The sequence below is a fragment of the Barbus barbus genome (assembly GCF_936440315.1).
Source record: "Barbus barbus genome assembly, chromosome: 42".
Taxonomy (NCBI): Eukaryota; Metazoa; Chordata; class Actinopteri; order Cypriniformes; family Cyprinidae; genus Barbus; species Barbus barbus.
Genome location: NC_136720.1, coordinates 23313716 through 23327646, shown reverse-complemented (window position 1 = coordinate 23327646; position 13931 = coordinate 23313716). Strand labels below are relative to the sequence as shown.

The window sequence follows — 13931 nt, the reverse complement described above, 5'->3', positions numbered from 1 at the left end:
AAAATTCTGTAGATCTCCGCTTTAAAAAATAAAGGTTCTTTATAGAAATTGATGGTTCCATGGACTTCCGTGGACCCTTTATATCACACAAAAGGTTCTTTATAGTGGAAAAGGGGTTTTAGGATTATAAAAAAAGTCCTTTACATAAAAAAATGGTTCTTTTAAGAGCTGTTCTTTAATTGGGAAGCCAAAAATGGTCCTTCAATGGCATCACTGCAAGAAACCTTTATTTTGGAACCTTTATTTTTAAGAGCGTACACATGAAGCTGGTTTGAAATATATGTCCTTAAAACACTTATGCATGAAGAAAGTATTATGGTGCCACACTCTAACGTTGGCGCATCGACTTTGCGCAAAGCAGCGGCGGTTCAACAGTCACGCCATGGAGGATCTGTCACTTTATCCGACAATTGCTGAAATCCGGGGACTGCCGGGGCTCGTGTCGTGAAGAAGATCCCACGGGTCATCATCAGAAGGGGAAACCAGGGTTTCTCTGGAGATGTTTCGACCCTCTGACGGCTCAAAGTCCAAGTCCCCATCGTCCTCTTGAGCTGCTCTGGAGTCTGACGCCTCTCCGTACCGGAGCGCGTTCAGCGGGTCTGAAGGATTCACCTGCCGGTTTCTCCTCTCCCGGTGCTGCAGGCGCTCCAGTGGAACACTGTTCTTCTCTGATAAGAAGAGAGAGGACTGAGGGAGGTTTTGTCCCGCTATGAACACCTGCTTCGCCCCGTCCAGGTTAAGCAGTATGCCATGCTTGGTGGAGTAATACACGTCACGATGGTTTTCCAAAAGTTTGTGGTGAAAAAGACAATCTTCCTTATTGCAAACCGTCTAAAAATATAAAAATATACAAATATACAAAGAGTTAAATAATGAATCAAACTTATGTCAAGCTTTATACACAGCCTATTGTTAAAATAAAAATAAAAATACGGTTGCCAGAATTTTACGTAAAAATGGTAGAATTTTTTTTTAGGTTTTACGAATTAACTTTTATTGATAGTAAAATAAATGATCATCTCATATAGGCTAATGATACTATTACAACCTATTTAAGTACTAAAATATGTTTGGCAACTTTATAATACTGACACTTTTTCACCTCCAAAAACTGTAAATCTAACGTTAGGCTACTTTAATGTAAAATGTCTTGAAATATCCCGTTATTTATTAGTATTTCAATACTAATGTTAACCAATTAAGACGTTTTTAGCATTTTTAACGTTAAAATGCGAACATTTTGGCTATAACCTTTCTAGATAGGTAGCCTAAATCTGGTAACCTGCCATTCCTAGAGCTATATCTACTTTATTTAACCCATACAATGTATATTATTTGCATGAATTGATGTAATTAGGTTTATTTTGTGGCAATAAATAACATTTGAATAAAACCAGTTAAATTCAACGTCAACATTTTTTAATTTCATACCGACTGCACTTATATAACTCAATATTAATAATATAATAATAGATTATATATGACTTTTTATACCTTAATTTTAATTAGTTTGAATACTTACAGATGTGAAAAGAGTTCCTCCTGCGTCCATACACAAAAATCGGTTACTTTTCACTCCAAATATTGCCAGACGGTCTCTGCTCTCTGCTTTCAATAAAATTACACCTGTTGAATGCAGAATGCAAAGAGAAATAAGAAGGACATTATTTTATAGATAAAAAATTTGATTTTTATTTTACTGGACTAATATCCTACATAGGATAAAACAGGATAGGCTACTCACTGTAGGACCCCCGGTGTGTAGTTTTGCGCACATGTCCATTCGGGCTGATCTCCAAGTAGAAGTTGTTTAAGTCCGAAGTGGTCATAAGGTGGATGTACCTCCGCGGGTTCCCCCAGCTGGAGCCCAGGAGGGGAGAGGGGTTAGGGGCAGCATCCGCAGATCTGAATCCCTGGAGAGCCGTGATCCACAGCGCGAGGACAGAGGAGCGCAGCATGCGCAGTTTGGAAAGTGCGCAACGCATCTTCACGAAGCGCAAAGTATGGATGCGTAAAACCAGTGTGCAGAGCTGAAGGAGTTGTGATGCGTGAAAGTTTGTGAGCGCGGCTATTTAAACGCATCCTGTGCCACTCCTTTACGCAACACTCGCCCGCAGAGCCAGAGGATGTGAGGAGGCGGATTCAACATGTCCACCTTCTGTTTGTTATGAAGGTAATTGACTGGTAAACCATAATTGGCTTGACAATTTGGCACAGCTTTGACTTTCTATGCATCCTGACATCTTGCTGTCAAAACAAAACTGAAAACAAGAATTCGTTTTAATAGTTTTGAGGCACGTGAGAATCAGTTGGTTCTCTCCCAATGCTTCTCAAATGCTAAAGCAACTTACTATGACTTATAAGTAAATATGTACGTTTATTTAGGCTATTTATTTATTTATTTTTACCTATAAAAAATGTACAGAGCTGTTACTAGGGCGGTATCTTTAAATACGAAAGATAGCCTACATCTTTTTACCTAATTAATGTCACATATCAGAACTTTAAAAGTCCATATTATACCGCCGAGTGACCGTTTTGTACCTGTATTAGGTGACTGCATGATTAGAGTACTGAACGGATAGTTGCTTTGGATAAAAATATCTGCACAATTAATAAATGTAGCTAGGCTTAATGTAAATATAGTATGACCCCAATCTGAACTTTCTCAAGTTGGCCAGCAGAGGGAACCTGTGCCTCATTCACCAACAACTAACGCAGCAAAAATTAAGCAAAGCTGAACATGAGCAAAACTGTGTGCTAATAACGTTGAAATTGTTGAAATAATAATAAAAAAAGCATAAATAAACAATTTTCATTATTCATATATAACATAATAATCTATAATAATATGACATATAGCAACATACATAAACTGACTTTATCTTTTATATTTGTATCATATTATTATTTTTTTTAAATACTTTATTTTTCTATTTTCGAATTTCAAAATGGAAACCATTTGTAAATTTGTATTTTGAAAGAAATTTTGAAAGGAATTTGTATTAACTATAATAATTTGGGCTTGGAGAAGTAATGATTATCTCTCAAAAATGTAAACATTTTATCATTTTTAACATTATGAAAAAATAAATATATATTTACAGAGAAACGGTATCCAGTGGATGCATTTTAACTATCAAGTTTTGCATATGAATGAGAAAAAACATCAAATAACCAGGGAAGCAGTTTATGAATGACTTGCGAGTAGTTTATTGAACTGTTGTCATGTTGTATAAATGATCCTGTATGAGTGAAAAGAATCAGTTCTGGGCACACTGTTCATGACTGCTCACTCGCTACGTTGAGCATAATTAAAATGTGAAACAAAAACACACACAAAAGAAAAAAAAGAAAAAAAAGAAAATAGTTTTATTAACAACAGGATATGATTAAACTGCTGTGCACAGCACATACGTAGAAAAGTAAAGGAAAATAAATATTTTTCTCAAATCTGTATTTATACATAGCATCAGCGCTTGTTCTCAGAAACACATGATTATGTCCTCAGTTTCCTACTTTCAAAAATGGCAAGAAATTATAACTAAGGCAGGAGTGAGAGATGTATTTATAAAGAGGAGCGGACAGAAAGACACTTTTAATATACAGCCACACAAAATCCTGGATTTTACTGATGTGCAGAATGAAAACTCAGTTCATATTTTGGATATGAACTGAGCATAATGAGTATAATATACCAATCCTACTATTAAAATAAATAATTAAAAATGTAAAAGAATATATATATATATATAGACACATATATATATATATAAGTAAAAGTATGCATACCATTTTCATCAGAGAAAATAGATAAAAGTAAGTATGTGGTATGCTAGTGGAAAAAATGTCAAAAGAAAAATCCAGAAATCCCACTAAATGATTAATGAGGCCTCACAGGTATGGGGTCTTCACTGTAACAGGATCAACCACACAAAGTCATTTCAAAACAAAGACAGTGGCATCCTGTTCTAATGCCTCTGGTGCTCCAAAGATTCCAGAAACCCTCCCTGCATATGTGAGGAGGATTCAGCCGGTGACAGCTTGCAGTCATTCATGCACATACGTTTTTCTCATGAGTCCAGAGTGTACCAGGAAACTGGTGTCTATATTTTATGCCCAATAAACATTTTTACAGCTGTTGCTATAAATCCAAGCGACATACATCAGCATATCAGATGACTCAGATTCCCAAATGTTCACATCGCTCATTCTTCACAGACTTAAGATGGTATTGTCACAATCAGGACACAAATTAAAGAAACAGCAACATTTGTCTCCCTGATTTAACTCCTCAATTCCTAATGCATCATTAAAACACATTCAAAAGACATACTGTATTACATTAGTACATTTATATAAGCTGACTTGCAGTATTTTAGTACCAGTCTGCCAAACCCATTACTCTTGAGTTACTTGATTTAAAATAAGGCTTTAATGAAGTTGAACTTTTCTGTGAAACCAAAGCCAAAATGATGGTAAAAGCTGTGACCGTAGATGGCTTTTAAATAGCCTATAAATGTGTTTTATTATTTTTGTAAGTGTGCAAGTCTCACTGGGACTCACAGTGATATGAATTCTGAGGCACATCAGCTAAATACAGTCCTCAATGGCACATTATTGACAACAAACTTCCTAATGTACAAGTAATGACTGAATGCCCTTGAATACTGAAACATCTCTTCATAGATGAGACCACAAAACAAACAGCTTGGCAGAGGCGAGAAATGAGCTTTTTTTGTCTCCCTAAAATATTGCGTCAGTCCTGCAGAGGTCTGTCCTGATATATTCACTGCGCTAGAGGAAGAAGCCAGTCCCACAAAAAACTTTCCTTTTCATAGAGTAGCAAACAAGTACATAACCCAGTAAGGCACTACTGGATGCACCCAACACAATCTCACTGTAATTCATAGCTGTTTTATAGTTTCGAATTGGTGGCTAATTCGTATTGGTACGTTTTCGTTTTACCGTGTAAAAACAATGTTTCTCATGAGATCAAGTTGAATTTGTTTGGATTCGTGGTGACCTGAAAAGTCTGGTGTCAGATTCTTAAAGTTAACATGAAACAGTAACCAATTTACTTCTCTAATCCGATAAACTTCTGAGTGAAAATGGATATTTAATGGGAAAAAAAAGGACTGGGCTTGATTTTAGCCGTCAGAAATGATTTAAATCTTGAACTGTGGCCGTTTACAATTTTGCTAAAATATTACAGAGACAAACATTTTTTCTTTGGAATAATGTGGATTAATGAATCTCGATAAGACCAGGAACCGACGTGAAGAAAACAAATAGATCCATTTAGTGTAGAGATGTATGAAGCACAGCTCACACAGAAATCACTTTAAAACCAAGCAACTTTATGTTGTTTAGTGCAAATTCGCATGAACAAATCTGTGTAGGGAACCGATTGCATGATGTTGAAATTACTGGAATTCACCCAACAGAGCAATGGTAAATTCAGTTAAGAACAACCTTAGCTGAATGCAGCATGGATCCGAACACATGCTAATGAGACCACAATGGACTTGAGAAAAAGAAACGAGACCTTGGATGGACGTTTTCCACCAGTTCAACTCCATGGCTACGACCTTGGACTAAATTTGGCTGGAAAACCATAAAGAACCCTAGTGCTACTACTGGAATCTCAAGGCTTCTGTGCACAGTGGCTTTTACAAGACTACCCATGTTGCGAGGGAGACGTCACCAGCATGGCCTCTGCTCAGGTATTCCACCCCCACATACTTCAAATAGATTGAACAAACAACCAGGCCACAAGTCTTTCTAAAATAACGTCATTCATTTCAGTTCCTTTCCCTTTAACCCGCATGCTGTGACTTGGAGAGATTTTCTATTTCTCAAAACTGCTAGCTAATGTTATCGCATTGGACTAAAACTTACTGACATTGCTCACACAGGGTATAGCAACTTCCCCCAAATATTTTTTTTTTTTTTACTTTTTTGGAGGTGTTACCATCTTGTTCCACCTCTAAAATGAACAACCTACAAAAAAATTGCTAACAAGTTTCTCATTATGCTATTTTATCACCAAATATTGGATTCAATATTTTTATCAACCTGTTTTCTTTGAATTAACATGAGTTTTGTTTTAGGAACTGATTGATCAAGGGTGTCATTGATGAGAGTTCATGCACCTCAGTTTTTAAGTGACCAATGCCAAAATGATCCACAAATAATGTTTTTTCACTCAAAAACCAAGGTGCATAAGCTCAGATAAACCAGTCCATAAATAAGAATCTGTGTTAATTGAAAGAAAACAAGTCGACTAAAAGATTAAATCCAAGACTTGGTGATTATATAGGATTAACAAGAGATTTACAAGCAAGTTTCAAAAGGCAAATTTGGCTAAAGGTTTTCAGTACAGTACAAGGGTTAAATAAACAGGGTGGGGTGACATTTGGTGACAAACTGATGCAAACGAAAGCAGACATACCAAAATCATAAAAAACAGTGAGCGTCCCTCGGTTCAGATGCCACACGGTGTCTGCCCTGTAATTACATTTGCATAGAGCAGCAGTCACAAGTGCCACTGCAGTGCATCTGCAGCAACAGGAAAGAGCCCGACTCGACTGCCCCCTCGGCCAGGATTCACACACACACACACACACACAAGCATCCACATGGACAGGTGCACACACATATTCTCACACCAGAAGCAAAAATAAATAAACATATACTGCACGTATTCCCTTGAATCAGATACCATCATGGATGGCAGTGTGCCTTTAGCAACAAGCGACAAAGCTCTGGGCTACTGGCGTTTTCAGTGCACAGTCAGTATTTACAGTATTTTCATTGGTTTAGAAGACGTTCTCATTCACAGCAACGCTTAAAGCTTATGTTCAAGTGCTCCTTTTGTTCAGGCAAACCTGTGGTAAGCAATAGTATAATCGAACCAGCCATATTTAACATTTTCAGTGCGCGCTTGCATCAGTTCCCCTGTAGGTATCTAATTTTTTTGTTGTTTTTTCCTGTTTTCTTTATAAAAAGTTTCATTCTGATTGCAAAAACAGTCTAGTCCACAAATAAAATGTACAGCCTCGAAGCTCCAATAGGGGTTCGGCTAGAAAAGATAATAGACCCTTTCACGCATACTATCCGTACTGGTAAATTACTGGTAAATTACAGTTTAATGATCATGTGTCAACAGGACGTTTTTTTTAAATACCGGTAAATCAGTTCTAGCAGTGTTTTTGATACTATTTTGTGGCGTTTTGTGTCAAAAACGGCTTTTTGACACAAAGCCATTGCGTACTGGAAAAGCCATTCTGGTCATTTTTACAGCAATTTACCAGGATTACCAGTGAAAGGGGCTAAAGTTACACCTCATTTCTGAGTCGACAGCAGACAATATGAAACGCCAGAGATGATCAGTGTTTACGAGCTGCTCTCGCATCTCATACAGCGTTCTCTAATTAGAGAAAAGTAAAATAAAGCAGAGATGCACACCCATCCCCCTCGCCCCTCTCCGGGGCCCTTGTGGGACAGTCCCTGCGGGGCCCTGGCTAACATATCAGCCCTATTTCTGACGCCCCGGGGTGTTCAGAGCATGCATGTTAAAAGGGCGGTGTGCGGGAATGCCAAGGCACCTCAGTGCGACATGCAGCAAGAGAGATCTGCTTTCTTTTAAGTGCTCACACAACCCCACAGCATGAGAAAAACAGAAAGAAAATAAAGTCAAAGATAAAAAAATAAAGACTCGTTATGCTTGTGTTGGCTCAGACAGAACTAAAAATAACAAGCGTAACTTCATGCATCCTTTTAAACCATCTAGGTAGCTCTTTGAGGTAATAAAAAACATAATTTCACTGTAAAAAGCAGAGGAGGACTTCCATCATCCATCCTAGAGTCTGTTCGATTCTTGGCAAGCACCTGATAACAGAAAGGAAGGCTGGGAGAGCCTCCACATCCATAATCAATAATATATATATATAAATAAAAGAAGTAAGCAGCGACGGATAGCATATTCAGAGATCCTAATAAAAAGCTGACATATCCAAATATACATATAAAAAAAGAAGTAGTACTATTTTGGTGATATTCTTGCAGTTCCTTGTATGTTTGTGTGTCAGTTTTCAAATCTCTCGGGGTGATCAGTGCAAATGAAGAATTATTGCAAGAGTCTGCTCATATTCGCGGGAGGAAGTGGGTGGCCGTCATGGCGGTGGTGGCCTTGTTGCCTCGCTTCCCTCGGCCGTGTTTGCTGAGAGCGACATAGAATCCCTTGTAAACGGAGGACTCGTAGGCATTGTAGTTATTTGGCAGCAGGGTCTCCTTGAACTTGCATTCGTCTTTAAAGGTAGCCTGAAAGACGGAGAAGAGAAGGAATGTGAATGCCAGCATTCAGTCAGAGGCACCAGTGTTATTTCAGTATCACTGAGATACTAATTCTTCAAAATAGTTTTTACCATTTCAATTTTAGTTATTTATTCATTTATTTAGTCATTTTGTTGGGTGTTTTTGTCATTTTTATTAATTATAAAAAAAAATGATATATGTCTATATAGTTTTTTATTCATTTTAAGTTGTCATTTATAGTTATTTTAATATGTCAAGGCAAACTAAATGAAAATTAGAAATTTTGTGTGGTTTTAAACTATTTTAGTTAATATATATTAGTTTCTGTTGTTTTGTTTTAAATTTGGTTAAAGTTTAAGAGATTTTGTTGTGTGTTTTTATCATGTTATTGTTGTTTTTAATATGTCTATATAGTTTTTCATTAATATCAGTTTTAATTGTTTTAGTACATCAAGTTCAGCTAAATGACAACTGGACAATTTCTGTTATTTTAGTATCATTGAGATACTATTATAGTTTTTATTTTTGTATTTTCCATTTTCATGTTAAATTTGGTTAAAGTTGTAGTAATTTTTTTGTGCTTTTGTCGTTTTTAAGTTATTGATTTTTTTTATTTAAATATGTCTATATAGCTTTAATTATACCTATATAACATATAATTTCAGTTTTAGTTATTTTAGTACATTACGTTAACCTAAATGAAAATTAGAAATTTTGCTTTGGCTGAAATAAAAAGTTTATTTTATTTTAAGTAACAAATATGTTTGTTTGCTTGTGTGTGGTTTTAGTTTTAGTTAGATAATAGAGTTAGTTAGGTAATAGAGTTTTAGTTAAGATAATAAGCCTGCAATGCACATTAATTTTGCTTTCATGACCATTAGTGCATTCCTATTTCAATGAGTCAAACATCTGAGCAAATAAATGAAATGAGCAACTCATTAACAACAGCACTGTTTTGCACATGACTGAGTGCAAATACATCTCACCTCTTGAACGGACCAGTTTCTCAGCCTGATTTCCCATAAAAAAACAACATACTGAACAAACTTTCAAAGAACCTTTCAGCTGAGTCTGATTCCACAAGAAACCCATTAACCTGAAGCATTAACCTGATACTAATCCCTGAGCTAAACAGGCCTTTTAATTAAAAACCACTTTAATGATGACTGCAAGACCGGCCTGTGGCGTCTGCTTTATCTCCGCTCGTCCAGAGGATGCTCTAGTAACGCTCTGCAGTTTTTGGATAGAGCTGTCATGTGCTCATGGGCCCCTAAGGACCAGTGTTGCACTGCGCTTGTCACACCTATGCCAAACTTCAGCCAAGTGTATCATTTACCCTTCAAACCTTCAGACACACTTTAAATTCATGTAAATAACAAACTACATAATCACTATTATACTGCTATTAACTGTTCAAATCAACGTGTAAATACAAGCTGCTATACAAAATATTTCAATTTATGCACACATTTAATTTCATATTCAGGTTAATTTGTGACATTTTCCCCAGTCATCTCCAAATTACCAGGATTCCCCCCAGTATAACACAGTATATCAGATAAAGTGTAAAGCAAGATGAGAACTGCAACTATGCACTGCATGACTATACCTATTGACCTACAACTAACTACCAGCTAATATAAAAGAATGAGGCGTTAGTTTATAGGCTTAATGCAAGCAATTATTATAAACCTTTAACTCGTGCTTGCAAGGTGCTTTGGCGCTGTGCCTGGATCTAATGCACCGTTTAATAATAATTTGCAAAAGCCGTGCAGCTGTGGCAAATGTCCTGCTTCAACACATTATATTTTAAAAGCCATGAATAATTGAAAGCAGCACGCGCCGTAAACACTATTATTAGTCGCGCGACCCCTCTCGTGCCAAATGCATGGGTCATGAATTAGTTCAAAAAACGCACGATGGAAGCATCACCTGTTTAACACACACGCACTCGATTTTCGGGGATGCATTGGCAGGCAGAAAGAAAGGCGACACGGTTGCGCACACCTACCGTTCCGTACAACCTTCCTCTGTTATTCATTGCGACAAACAGCTTGCTTCTCACACCGTACAGGCTAACCACTCCTCTGGCCACAGTGGAGATCTCTATGAGACCTGTTCAAACAGAACAAGCATGTTACACACAGTAAAGCGGCTCCGCGGGACTCAGAACAACAAGGCATGCGGTGGGTGGAACCTCTGCAGGTGCCAATTGTGGATGCGCAAACGTCCTCTCTCGCGCCACTGGGCTACTACATTATTGCCGAAAGACGAACATCCCTTACACTTGGAGAGTCGTGCATGTTCTAAGCGCTTCTGGGCCACACAAGGAGCCGGTGTAAAAATAAGTTGGCATCTATATCCGTCCCAGCATTCATGTCATGTTTAAGCCCAGCGAAGATATTTAGCACTAAGGGATACTGTGTGTGTGTGTGTGTGTGTGTGTGTGTTTTAATAGATTTGTCTTTGCCTCCAAAAACGAGTGTCGCTTCTAAAGAATAAAGAGCTCTGCGCAATTGAGTATACTGCATTATTCCGTGAACTCACTGTACTGGTTCTCATTATGTACACCGTTTATCTTGCCGTCTGGGAGGACCTGAAGATGAAACCCGATGCCTACATTGCAGTACAGCCTCCGCACTCTTTTGATACCCAGCAAATAGTCATTCTCCCAGTTCGCCTCTGGTCTCTCTCCAGAGATCCCCAGCATGGAGCGGGAGAAGAGGCTCTCCCATCGCTTCTCCAGTAAAGTTGTCCTATTAGTCCTACTCGGAAGCGGACTGGAGGACACAATCCCAACTAGGAGCAATCCCAAGAGCAGAACGGCAGTCCTTGGCCAGTGTTGCGCGTTGGCCTCGCAGGACATACTGATGAGGAGCCTTTGCGCAATGACCATCGGGTTTACCTTCGGGGCACGTGGTCAAAGTTAATGGCACTAAAAATACCCCTCTTCTAGTTTTTCTTCCCTCGGCATGGTGGTGCAGGCTTAATTTAGCGAGGCAGGTCAGGACTTCGGGCATGCGACGGTGGCCCGAGATGAGAGCAGCGGAAGAACGGGGAGAGAGCGCGGAGACACGACTTGAGGTGGAGAAGGTGGTGATGACCATGTTTTGTAGCTCCGAAGCCTCGGGTCGTGGAGAATGCCACTCACCAAAATCCCTATCTCACCTCAGAAGCCACCCTCATCCTTACATGACATCATATATCAGGGGAGGGGGGAGGAGAGAGAGTGAGTGAAAGAGAGAGAGAAAGTTGCGAGCGGCGGGCCGATGATGATGATGATGGGACGCTGCTGTCACTCCACGTGTGCAATGGGGGTCGCACGCTGAGCCTTATTGGACGGCTTGCGCGAGATCATGGGATGCGATGGGCACTCTGGCAGCGCCCAAATCGGGACGGTGGTCATATGCCTGACAGCCCTGCTTCCTTATTTAGAAGGATGGTGTAAAAACAGTCCACTTGTCACCGGAGAGCAATGGCACCCCTGTCTGTCACATCCCAGGCTGTTTGTGCGGGAAGTTTACACAACGACCTGATTCCACAATATTGCGCTCCCACGATGCGTGCCGATCGTAACGTTCCCCGTCTCGTGCATCGTGCAGCCTGAGCTTTTTATCTTCCGGGAGGCTGTCTGCCTCTCTGGATCTCGCGGCGGTGATGCTGAGCAAAACGCACCTTCAAGAATGCTCGTACCGCGCGCAATGTCCGGACGTCATCAGATGCTGCGCGTCGTTACGCGGATCTCCAGGTGCGCGGAGAGTACAGCGAAGCCGGATTGTAGTGACGCTTGGGGAGGCGCTGTTGTTGGCAGCGTGTTAAAGCGCCAATCACGTTATTTCAGCAGTTGCCTGGCTCCTCTGGAATATGGAGCAAAAATCAATTATTAAAATATGAAATATTTGAACCGTGAAATACATGCCACCCACAAAAATTTTCATTCTTGCTTAACATATAACAGGGGGGAAAAATACTATACCATCTTTATACTTTTATTATAATTTTACTTACTTTCCAATTAAATCAAAATAAAATAAAAACAAATAAAAATAAACTAAATTAATTTTATTCATTACATTTTTATTCCAATTCCTTTTAGTTATAATTAAAAAATAGATTAATTTAATTTATTTGTATTGTTTTACATTTTAATTGAAAAAACAACAACTTAATAGTTAATTATATATCATAGGTAAATATATACTATATATGTAAAATAGTTATTAAAAAATCCATTAACTCTAAAGCACAACGCAATGCAGTGCAAAGTTCTAAACATAGAACACCTGTAAAAATCAATATGGAAAATTCCTATTTTTACAGAGGGTTTGTCAATCATATATGACCCTTATGAGACAACATAAATAAAAAACTAGACCTGATAGAACACTTCACTTTACCAAGTATTCCCAATTAGAATTGACAGCTGTCCTTCAGGTTAACTGAAGAACTGCAGTGTGTAGCAATAAAATTAAAAGTCATGACTTGAACATTTGTGGCTGAGTAATCATCAGCTGTCTTTAAAATTCTTACAGCTCTTGCTAAACAGTGACAGTCTAATTAGCAAAGAAATCTCAAATCAGTGGCAATATACCTGAACCCTTCTGACCCTTCCGCACCAACACAAGCAGCATTAATGACGTCATTGCAGGGCCTTCAAGTCTAAAGATGTTTTAACACATAATGTATGAAATTTTAATGATGTTGTATTAATTGCTCATATAAATCGGGTTGCACGTATTAAAGGTGATGCACAGAACAGCGAATCCACCCCATGGCATAATTCACAAGATTTCCACATGTCCATTCTGATAATACACCAAAACTAAGATCAAAGCAGACATTTCAGCATTCAGCTGTCTCTGCATCTCAAGTTCAGACAGATTACGGCACACCCAAACATCTGCTGCACATCACTTCAGTTTACCTGAGATAGGATTCAACAGCCTGTGACTCGCTCAATCATCTCTCAGAGGAAAAGCAGAAGCTTTGATTAATAAATTAAACAGCTTCTAATGGCATCTGTGAATATATTACATGTTTAGAACTGATTTTTGAGGTTAGAGGCATTTAGCATCAGCACATTATAGTTTTAAAGGATATGGTCATTCCATGGGGCTTTGTGTGAGGCGGGGTTGTCACAAACCCATGTAACTGGATCCATTGTAGTTTCAAACTCTTCCAATTAGGTTTTTATTAATGTGGGTTTAGGCAGTACAGAGACGACAGCTGAGGAGAGCCGCTGAAATCCAGGAGAGAATTACTCACACATGACATCAGTGGACGTTTAACATTTAACACAGCGCACAAATGGCACTCTATACAGGAGAGCAGCTGCGCGGCGGTACCCATCCACGTCCTACTGAAGAAAACCCTTCAGCATATGCTCTATTTTAACTTGCATTCATATCCAGCCGTTCATTAAAAAAAAGATGTGCTCAAGCACTAGAACAATCTGCATGATGGCACTTTGGGGGAAATAAAGCTGGTAGTCCGGGTGTAAAAGTGTCCAGTGGAATGGCAGAGATGGAAATGAGTCAGACCCTGTGATCTTGCTGACACAGCTGATCAATAATTCAACACTGAAAAGTGGCACGACAGCCTTCAGTTCACAT

The 13931-nt window shown here is 38.7% G+C and overlaps 2 protein-coding genes across 2 annotated transcripts; both read right to left on the bottom strand.

Annotated features, from left to right (window-relative positions):
* Nucleotides 1-399: 399 nt before the first annotated feature.
* Nucleotides 400-1985, bottom strand: LOC306861279 (fibroblast growth factor 23-like; the record flags this gene model as incomplete). The annotated part of the gene is made up of 3 exons (XM_079403464.1): nt 400-831; nt 1523-1626; nt 1745-1985. 3 exons carry the CDS (start codon nt 1983-1985, stop codon nt 400-402), a joined length of 777 nt encoding a protein of 258 aa, XP_079259590.1.
* A 6163-nt stretch (nt 1986-8148) lies between these two features.
* Nucleotides 8149-11215, bottom strand: LOC306861309 (fibroblast growth factor 4B-like; the record flags this gene model as incomplete). Its single annotated transcript, XM_079403507.1, has 3 exons — nt 8149-8325; nt 10331-10434; nt 10867-11215. The coding sequence occupies 3 exons, from the start codon at nt 11213-11215 to the stop codon at nt 8149-8151; spliced, it is 630 nt and encodes a 209-aa protein (XP_079259633.1).
* Nucleotides 11216-13931: the final 2716 nt, after the last annotated feature.